This window comes from Lygodium microphyllum, chromosome 22 (genome assembly GCF_053477565.2).
Source record: "Lygodium microphyllum isolate KBCC chromosome 22, Lygodium_microphyllum_v1.1.10, whole genome shotgun sequence".
Lineage (NCBI taxonomy): Eukaryota > Viridiplantae > Streptophyta > Polypodiopsida > Schizaeales > Lygodiaceae > Lygodium > Lygodium microphyllum.
Window position 1 is genome coordinate 130,413,692 of NC_141156.1, and position 10,524 is coordinate 130,424,215.

At 36.1% G+C, this 10,524-nt stretch overlaps 1 protein-coding gene across 1 annotated transcript; it reads right to left on the reverse strand.

Moving 5' to 3' along the window:
- Positions 1-7,037: 7,037 nt before the first annotated feature.
- LOC148017619 (uncharacterized) lies at positions 7,038-9,035 on the reverse strand. Its single transcript, XM_087662769.1, has 3 exons — positions 8,659-9,035; positions 8,547-8,599; positions 7,038-7,351 (listed from the first exon to the last, which is right to left on the reverse strand). The coding sequence occupies exons 1-3, from the start codon at positions 9,033-9,035 to the stop codon at positions 7,038-7,040; spliced, it is 744 nt and encodes a 247-aa protein (XP_087518895.1).
- Positions 9,036-10,524: the final 1,489 nt, after the last annotated feature.

The following is a 10,524-nucleotide window of genomic DNA, read 5'->3' on the forward strand; positions in this document are numbered from 1 at the left end:
ATAAATTCAAACTCAGAACTCAAAGCCTTTCGAGTTTGGTTGATCATATCTTCATAGTCACCTATAATAAGAAGGTCATCCACATATAAGACAATCACTATAGACTTTTCACCATCCCTATAAACATACAAGTTAGCATATGAGGCACATCTTTTGAATTTTAAGCTTAAAAAGAACTTATCTATCCACTGGTACAATGCTTTGGGGGCTTGTTTCAGCCCATACAATGCCTTCTTTAGCTTACACACTTTGTTCTTAAAATTAGGGGCCTCAAACCCTGGTGGCTGAGCCACGTACACCTCCTCCTTGAGGTCAACATTTAAGAATGCTAACTTAATATCCATTTGGTAAACTGGCTACTACTTGTAGGTGGCCACTGCAAGTACTGTGCGAATAGTGGTCATTTTGGCAGTTGGGGAAAATGACTCTTGAAAATCAAACCCTTCACGCTATGAAAATCCATGTGCAACCTTTTACTTTTCTAAGGTACCATTTTTCTTTTAATTTACCTTCCAAATCCACTTGTTACAAATAACCTTCCGCTTTGTTGGCCAATCCACTAGCTCCCAAGTGTCATTCTTCATTATGCTATCATACTCGACTTACATAGCCGCCTTCCATGCAGGATCTGCAAGTGCTCCTTCTAAGTCGATTGGATCCTTTAGTTCTCTCATAATCTCAACCATCAAGGCCATATTGACTATGTGAGAATAAGCCCTCCTTTGCTCCTCTATTCTCTGAGACCTCCTTGGTCTGTTTGCCTTCTCCTTAAGAGATGTAGGCATAGGATTATTATGCTCATAGAGCTGCTTCACCCAATACGGCAATGGCTTTTCTAGCGGGGTGATGTGAGGTTGGTGAACTTTTTTCTCATCATCTGAAGATGATGTTTCCTCCTCCTCAAGGATAGGGACAGCTCTCCGGATAGGTTCATAGTGGACTACTTCTTTACTTGATAAAGTGGAAGAACTTGCCTTCTCCTCCTCCACTATATGCGGCTGCTCCTTGAACACCACATCATGGATCGTGATGATCTTCTTTACCTCTTGGTCATATAATTTGTAAGCCTTCTTCTCATTACTATAACCCAAGAAGATACATTTTTTGCTTTTTGGTTTGACTTGTTTCTCTTCTCATCTCGAACATGTGCATAACATTTATATCCAAAATTTCTAAAATGTGAGACAAATGATTTCTTACCAGTGTAAGCCTCATGAGGTGTTTTTCCCTTGAGAATCTTTGTGTAGCTCCGATTTAGAATGTAGACTATAATATTAATAACTTCAGCCCAAAAATGGTTAGGCAATCCCTTGCCCTTTAGCATGCATCTTGCTATCTCCACAATGGTGCGATTCATGCATTCCACAACACCGTTCTACTGAGGTGTGTGAGGTGTCATTGATTGATGCTTGATCCCTTTGCTTTTGCAAAAGTCTTCAAACTCCTTTGAGTTGAACTCACCACCACCATCTATTCTAAATTTCTTTACACTTTTCCCTGTTTCATTCTCAATAAGTTTTAGCCCTTCTTTAAACTTACCAAAATCTTGAGCCTTATCGTGAAGGAAGTACACCCACATCTTCCTATTGTAGTCATCGACAATCAACATAAAATAAAAAGATCTCCCCAATGCCTATGTAGGCATCTTACCACACAAGTTAGCATGCACCAACTCTCAAGGAACATGTGCTCTATTCATGCTTTCCTATGGAAATGCCTTTCATTGTTGCTTGCCCATCATACAAGCTTCACATGGTTCCTTCAATTCAGTCAATTGCAGGTAGGTGAGCAACCATACCTTGCTTGTGCATCTCCTTCAAAACTGCAAATCTGATGTGTCTAAACGTTTCATGCCAAATCTTACTTGTACCCACTTCAGTGGTGGTTCTAAGAGCTCTTAGCTCATACAAGTTGTTCCTTCTTTCTCCTTTGCCAACTACTTTTCTAGCACTATCGACAATTTTTGCACCTGTCTTCTTGAACCTCACTTCATGACCAAGATCAGTTATGGCAGCAAACTGATAATAGATTTGTCCTCATTTTGGGAACATACAACACATTTGAAAGCTTTTTGACTTCACCATTTGCAGCAACAAAAGAAATAGTGCATGTGCCCGTAGCGGGGTATTTTACATCATTTCCAACCATCATAGTGATGGATTCTTCTAGAGGCTGCATAGAACTGTATATACCTTTCTTGTTGGTCAAGTGACAAGACACCCCACTATCCAACACCCATGAGTCAGTGGTAGCTTCTTCTTGCGCCAAGAAGCACACTTCCTCAATGGTTGCCATGAATAACTTCAACTTTGCTTCAACTGTATTGGTTGTCTCTTTCCCTTTACTTTTAAGGGTACCATTCTTTTTACATGCCTTCTTGACATAACAATCTGTGATTGCATGTTCTTTCTTCTTGCAATGGAAGCACTCTCCTTGAAACTTCTTCTTACTGCCCTTCTTCTTTTTGTCACCATCATTTTTGGTGGAGGAACCACCTTTGTCTTTTGCATTGGCAGATAATGCAGCATCTCCATTGTTGGTTCCTTCTCTCAGGCTTTCAACCTCAACTCCTCCTCCATCAATAATGCACAAAACTTCTCAAAAGTTAAAGCTTGAGGTCTCACTTGAGTATTAAGGGCAGTTACTAGTCCATCAAACTTTTGTGAACAAATACGAAGACACATCTAAGCTAGCTCCTCGCTAGTCTTTTGTATCCCAGTGCCAGCTATCTGTCATGCATATTCTTAATCCAAGTGATGAATCCTCCAGCTATCTCTTTTTGTAGCAAACTTCTCTGCTGCTAGTTGATTCTCCAAGTTTTCAATCCTTGTTTGGTTTCGTCTTTCATACTGACTCCTCTATACATTCCAAGCATCTGATGCTTTGGTTATATGTTGAATCATAGTCAGAACATTGTCAAAACAACTTGTAACTACGGCACACAACGCATTTTCATTCCTTCATTTCCAAACTCGTAGAAGACTTGCATTAGGAGGAATCATCACACTAGAATTTAATAGGTCGGGGGGGATAGGTTGTGGTTATGCGCTAGTCCCCATCACAACCTCCAAAAGCTCATAAGAATCAAGGATAGTTGTAATTTTGAACTTCCACAAGGTGTAGTTTGTACCATCTAACTTGCCTTCGTTTGAAGGTTGGTGGACGAATCCTTAGTGTTTGAATAGTTGGTACAGCAGCACCACCTTGTGTACCACTTCTTAATGCACTAAAATCACTTTCGAAAGACGACATCATTTCTCTTTGTTGTTGAAACCTTTGCCTCACTTGCACACTCTTCGATCCTTAGATCCCCCTAGCCTCTGATACCATGTAAAAAATTTTACATGGTGCAACGAACAGAATTTGAGAAAGAGATAGAGAGTACACAATAAATAAGAGGAGATTTTAAAAATTTTCCTTAGCTCCAAACAAGTGATACAAAGATGGCTCTATCATGCACTTCTACTGAGAAGCTTAGATGGAGATCTAGATAGAAGATAGGTGAAGAGCTTAAGGCTAGCTGGAACAAGGTGAAAGATAGATGATAGATGGCTGTGAAGAGGTTTAGCTTTTATAGCCCGTGAAGGTAGTTAGGTCGGCCTAACCGACCTACCATATGAGCCTCCAGTAGTCGGCCAGGGAATATTCCAAGGAATATTCTCTTTACCATTGAGCTGAGGCGTTGACCCTAAACCCCAAAATAGGGGCCCCTGATAACTCCCTTACCTCGCAACTCGATGCAATGTTCCTTGAGTTGCTACTAGCTTAACTACTCCATCTAACCCAAAGATTAGACCCACAACGGTCACCTTTTTGCCATCCAATCACATAGACCTCATCTAACATACAAGTCAAGACTCAACCAATATCTAGGCTCACATATGGCTTCTCCTCATAACGGGGGCCTTACAACTTTGAGCACCATGGATCATTCGTGGTACCTTATGAGGATGGGGCATTGAGCATATCTAACAACAAAAACCTATTTAAAACTTGTGATATGCTTTAATTGAGGCAATATATCAATATCTTATAGTTACAATGAGAGAGTACAATAAGGAGTACTGAAACCTATAATTAATTTTAGTTCTTATGATTTGTATGGAGTTAGATTGCAAAAAAAAAAACACATGTGATTTTCATGAATTTGCATCAAGGTTCAAAAGCATGTTTTATGTCGCAAGAGGGTTTGAGTAGGGTTCATGGGAGGTTGATATAAGAAACACAATCTAGAATTTTGAAAACTTTGGCAACTTAGACTAATACAATATTGAATACACGAAAATGTATAATATGGGGATGTGGCTCACTAATATATATGGAATGAAATATCAATAAGATCAAGCCTAAACTACATCTCCAAAGAACCCTTATGACTATTTCTCAAAGTTTCTTAAAGACAAACACATTTAATAGTGATTGCTATCTAAATTAAGCCTACCATGGCATGCATATTATCCTCACATATTGAGTCTATAACATTACAAAATTTTGACAACACATAAACTATATCAAGAATTCCTTATTTCTTATTATTATTGTTATTATTATTATTATTATTATTCTCTCTCTCTCTCTCTCTCATATAATTAATAATAAATCACATATGTACATAATCATATATGTATATATAATATTAATTAGAATAAAATTCTACTTTTACAATTAATTAATTAATATATTAATAATTTATTGGTAATACCTAATCAATTATATTAAATTATTAATAATTATAGTATATACTATAATTATTATTAATAAAAATAATATATGAAGAATATTTACATAAAAGATTTATTAGATAGAGTAGTAATATGTTAATTAATATTATAGATTATAGTTATATATATATATATATATATATATATATAGTTATATATAGTTATATGCATACATGTTATCTAAGTTTTATTTAAAATTAATTAATATATTAATACATAATCAATTGTGTTAATGCATTACTAGCTATAATTAGTATGTGTACTATTGAATTAAAGTACCATTATATCATATGTATCATTATTATGTATATTAAGTATAATAATATATATAACTATATATATATAATTATTATTATATATTTTAATATATCATAATAATATATAAATACTATTATATATATAATAAATTAATTATAATTTTATATAATATTTAAGTATTAGTACGTATAATATAAAGGTTGATTCCACATATGCCTATCAATTATAAGTTAAATATAATTTAAATAATAATATTTAATGATTAATATATAATCAATGTATATATACATGACACACACATATTTTTGTTTTTGTCTCTTATTATTCTTTCTATGCTTTGTGTGTGTATACATGCATACATGTGTGTGTGTGTGTGTGTGGTCTCATAAGTGTGTGTCCTCTCTGTCCCTCTTATCATTTTTATTCTCTTTCCTTTCTTTTTCTTCCTCCTATTTGTCACCTTTCTTCATCTCATATATGTGCATGTGTACACATGTGTATATATGTGTGTGCAATCCATGTATCTGTGCATGCATATATTTGTGTGTGGATGTGTATGTGTGCATGTGTACATGTTTGTAAATACGTGTTTTATAAGTGCGTATCCATTCTCTCTCCTCTACTCTTCCCCTCTTCATTTTTTCTCTCACTCATATTTTTTTACGTGGGTATGAACATGTCTACACATATGCATATATGTGTATACATATGCATACATGTACATATGTGTGCACCCATGTACATGTGTATGTGTGAATGTATTTTGATAGTCTATATGTGTGTATGTATTTTGATAGTCTTTGTGCATTTGTGTGTGGTTTTAGAATACATACACATTGCACGAACATGTTCAACCATTACATTTGGAGTATGTACCAATTACATGAGTTTTTCCCATATGTTTAATTTTTTAAAAATACAACTCTTTTTTAATAGTGTATGTGCATTTGTGAATGTTTTTAGAGTATGTACACATTGCATGTACATGCTCAAACAATAAAATATCATATCATTTTATATGTCTAATTTTTAAAAGAATCATTTGTGTGTGTGTGTGTGTGTGTGTGTGTGTGTGTGTGTGTGTAGAGAGAGAGAGAGAGAGAACAACATACAAATTTTCAAAGACTCGCCTTTCCCCTTCTCATGACTATATCCTATATTCAATTAAAAAAGAGAAAGAGAGAGTATGTGAGTGTGTTCAATTAAAAGAGAGAGCATGTGTGCATACTTGTGTTCAATTGAGAGAGAGAGAGAGAGAGAGAGAGAGAGAGAGAGAGAGAGAGAGAGAGAGAGGAGATGAGAGAAAATAAACTCAACTCTCACTCATCCTTCAAGAAAAAGCTCATTTTATACAAAACTCCTCCTTGTGCCACATAGGCTTGGGAGCCTTGTGGTTGGTTTGGGATCCAAGAGCAAACCTCTAAGTGATATACACTATAGTTTATAGCTTCAATTTAAAGAGACTATTCATACAATCACACAGTTCAAAACTACATCATTGTTCGCACTTTTGATTAACAAGTGTTTTTTCTGACAAAAAACAAGTTAGGAGGTGAAACTTGAAAGGTTTTAACCATAATCTGTGAAATAGTATCTTTTGAAACTTGCATATATAAGCATACTTGCTTAACTTCTACTCATAGATCAACTTACATATCAAGTAGGTGTACTTAACTTGTACTCATACTGCAACATGTAATATAGATTTCAATGTTTCACAAAGTGCAGAAAGTCCTCTATACTACACCCATATTAAAACTGTCCATACAACTACTCAATAAAGACAAGCATGGAAAAATTAAGGCTTCATACAGCAATATCACTTATATACAAGAATATCAATAATAGGACTGAACATCTTATACTCTAGGTTATCTAGTAAACAACAGCTTTTAATTAAGGCTTCAAACCAACATAATGCTCTTCAAAATTGGTTTGGTTTGGTTGCAAATGATAGAATATCTTTAAAGTTTAGCTTATAAGGAAGAGAAGTGCATTTAAAGTTTCAAGATGGAGTAATGTTGTTTTGAGTTTATTTGGTTGCACGTCATGCTGACTTTAGTTCTTCTTCAAATCCCAAATCATGCTTAAACGATCATTTTGATTTGAAGCCAATTGAAAAACCATCCAAATTCGATTGGATAGAATAAATCCCACAATGTTGACCGTATAGTTATTGTAGGCCGATGGCAACGTGTTGCTATCCCCTCCAAGACATATATAGTATGAGAGTTGGGCCTTGGGCATAGGTAAAACTTCATTCTCCCTTACATATTTTGGGATGTAAGAATGATCATGTGACTCAGAGAGCTCTACATGACCCAAATAGAGGCGACCATTTTTGCCATCCCACCCAATCACAAAACAACAACCTGCAGGTGAGAATGAGAAGAAATGTTAACTTGAAAAAAAGAGTACAAATGATGACATTTTGTCTAGTATAGCACCTTTAGATAAGGAGAACTAGCAAGGCTATGTAATAAGAATCTTGTGTTACTTGTTACTAATAGGTAATAATTATGGTTAGAAGTTAGTTACACCATAAATTACTTACTTTTAGTGTAGTGCAGTGTGATTGCTATCCTCCATGGGAAACTATTCCCTTATGTTGCTATCTATACCAGTCTTTTTTTGCATCTTGCTTGGAGGCTTAAAATCTACTACAAAAATCACACAATTTGATGATTACATACCAAAATATGAGTGAGTGTTAAAAGGTGGATGAGACTATCATCTCACTAACCTCTCCCTGTTTTCTTGAAAAGTGGTTAAAATGGACAAAAAATGCAAAATTAGATAATGCACTATATTCTTGTGAAAGTTGAGTTGATCTAAATTGGGCAGAGTATTAGTCTAGCACTACCTTTGACTCTTGTGAATCTTCAATGAGTAGAAACTCTTTTAAACTTTTTGGTGAAAATATGAGACTATCCTCTTCTCCTTGGTCATGCAATAAGGTGTCTTTTTTTTTCTTGGAAAAAGGCTTGAAATTGGAAAGATGCCTCAAAGGGTATACCCAAGGTTTGAACTCACACACCTAATGACATTTTGGAAACCTTCCCAAAAAAAAAGAAAGAACATAAGCAATTGCCATCGGATACCCAAGGTTTGAACTCATGAACCTAATGACATTTTGAAAACCTTTCAGAAAAAGATCATAAGCAATTGCCCCTCTCAAACCAAAATGCTAGTTGCAGCACATAATGCTAGCCATGTGGTTTCATAATTAAAAGATTGGGAAATTTTCCGGAGTAGAGTGAAAGAAAGAGTCATTAGAGAATCTATCAATTTATTGGTTTTTTTAAAAAATGCGTGCCGCCTAATGGCTATTAAATTTTGTCGGATTTTCACCGACGAAAGCTGTTGCACATTAAATGGGGAGGACTCGATCCTTGGACTGATAGTAACTCTTGTTTGGTACTAGCAATACCATGGTATTTACTAGTGATACCATGGTATTGGCTAGTACCAGGCAAGGTTTACGAAAAGCTGAATTGTTAAGCTGGGAACGGAAGACAAAATGCTGTCAACGCGGAAGTTGATTTGGGAGGCGAGGATGGAACGTACCTGTTAGTTTGTCGGTGCAGATGAACGTGCGCGAGGTCGGTGCCAGGTGGTGGCTAAAGTCCCGGCGGGGACTTTAGCCAGGTCGGTGCCAGGTGGTGGCTAAAGTCGGTGCCAGGTGGTGGCTAAAGTCCCGGCGGGGAACCGGTTTCGGTTGCTGATGAGGACATCGACTAACACGCGGGGCACAAACCACGCTCTGATGGCAGCGAAGGATCCGTCATAAGGTCTCGCGGGCGTGAAGTTCACCAAGTCTCCGGAGCCCCGATTGACCAGGCCCGCATAGAAATCTACAACCGAGGCAGTTCTCACAGGCAATACAGCTGTGATGAACGTGCGCTGCAGCTTCAGATAGTCGGCCACAGCGTACGCTCTCTGGGCTCTGGTTCTCTCGTCTATGCCAGGGCGGCTTATGTCCTTGATCGCCTGCACAGCGTCCTCGGCATTGGCGATTCTGCCGCTGGTGGTGGTGTTGCTGCTGCTGGTTGCCATTGAATTTCTGTAGGGTGGGGGGGGGAGGAACTGGGGTGAGGAGGGTGTTAATGTCGTGGGGGCGCAGTGTGTGATCAAGCTTCGTTCTAGCTGATTAGCTTTAGGGCTGTACTGGAAAGAGAGGACGCGACGCGAATCTACGAAGGAGAGACAGTCGACACGCGATTGACGAACGATGAGAGAGAGAGAGAGAGAGAGAGAGAGAGAGAGAGAGATGGTCCTATCGTTAGATTATGATGTTATTAGTTTATTATTGTTTAGATAGTTTATTAATGTTAATATTAAATAGTTAATGTTAAAATATGAATGTGTTAATGTGAATATGAATGTGAATACTAATGTGAATGTCGATTAATTTGTTTATTATATTATTATTATTATTATTATTATTATCATTATTATCTTGAAGACCCACTTGAGTCTTATGTACGTGTGGGATAAACAAATTGAAACCTGACTCTAGATGCTACTTACTATAGCAAATTCTATGGTAGTCAATCATATGGTCTAATGCACGTATGTTTAAATTTAATGCATTGGAAGTTAAGTATTGTTAGATTATTATTTTATTATTATTATGATTATGATTATGATATGATATGATGTTATTATGATATGATATGATATGATGATGATATTATATTTTATTTATTGTTAGTTTATTGTGGTATTGTTATTGTTATTTTAATTGTTGGTTTAGTTTTTATTGTATTTTGATTGGTTTAGTTTATTATTATTTTATTACTATAAATATATATACAAAAAACTAATAATAATAATATAAAATAATGAGTATAGTGATAATATAAAATAATTAGTTATAGTTGTAGTGAGTAATGATATAGTTGTAGTGCACCACCTAAAATATTAATTCACTGGTCATTGTGGCGTTGGCTTTGATCCTTGACTGGATACATCCATTGTGGCAAAAAGCCTAATCTTCTCTCAACTAGGGAGCCATGAGAATTTGCTTGAAATAATCCAAATGCATCTTGAAGACCCACTTGAGTCTTATGTGTGGGATAAACAAATTGAAACCTCACTCTAGATGCTACTTACTATAGCAAATTCTATGGTAGTCAATCATATGGTCTAATGCACATATGTTTAATTTTAATGCATTGGAAGTTAATCTAATGTCATCTAGGATTTTTCACTGTTTCTAATTTAATATAAAATAAGAATAGTTTATATGCAGCTTGATGTTGTCGCATGTGTTTTGCGCAGCATGGAGGAAAAAAATGTGTCTGTAGCAAATGTTGTGTAGTGCGCTCCCAGTGTGCAAATGAATGTGTACAAAGGGAAAGAGGTTATAAGGAAGAAGACGGTTCGTCGTGCACTCAGGCACATTGGAGGATATGAAAGTTTTATTCGTTTTTTGAGAGTCATTCATCACTTGGATGGGCTTGAGAAGCAAGTAAAGGCACTATTTCGACGTCAAAGGGCTTCAGTTTCTCTTGGTGAGAGCATTGATAGCCGTCTACAAAGG

Bases quoted from the DNA above. Each gene is read 5' to 3' on its own strand.
- LOC148017619 (XM_087662769.1), bottom strand. From the start codon at position 9,035: ATGGCAACCAGCAGCAGCAACACCACCACCAGCGGCAGAATCGCCAAT. The intron at 8,600-8,658 runs GCACCGACTTTA...CCGGGACTTTAG, and splicing joins GGGACTTTAGCCACCACCTG to CCACCACCTGGCACCGACCT. The intron at 7,352-8,546 runs GTACGTTCCATC...TCTCACCTGCAG, and splicing joins CTGCACCGACAAACTAACAG to GTTGTTGTTTTGTGATTGGG.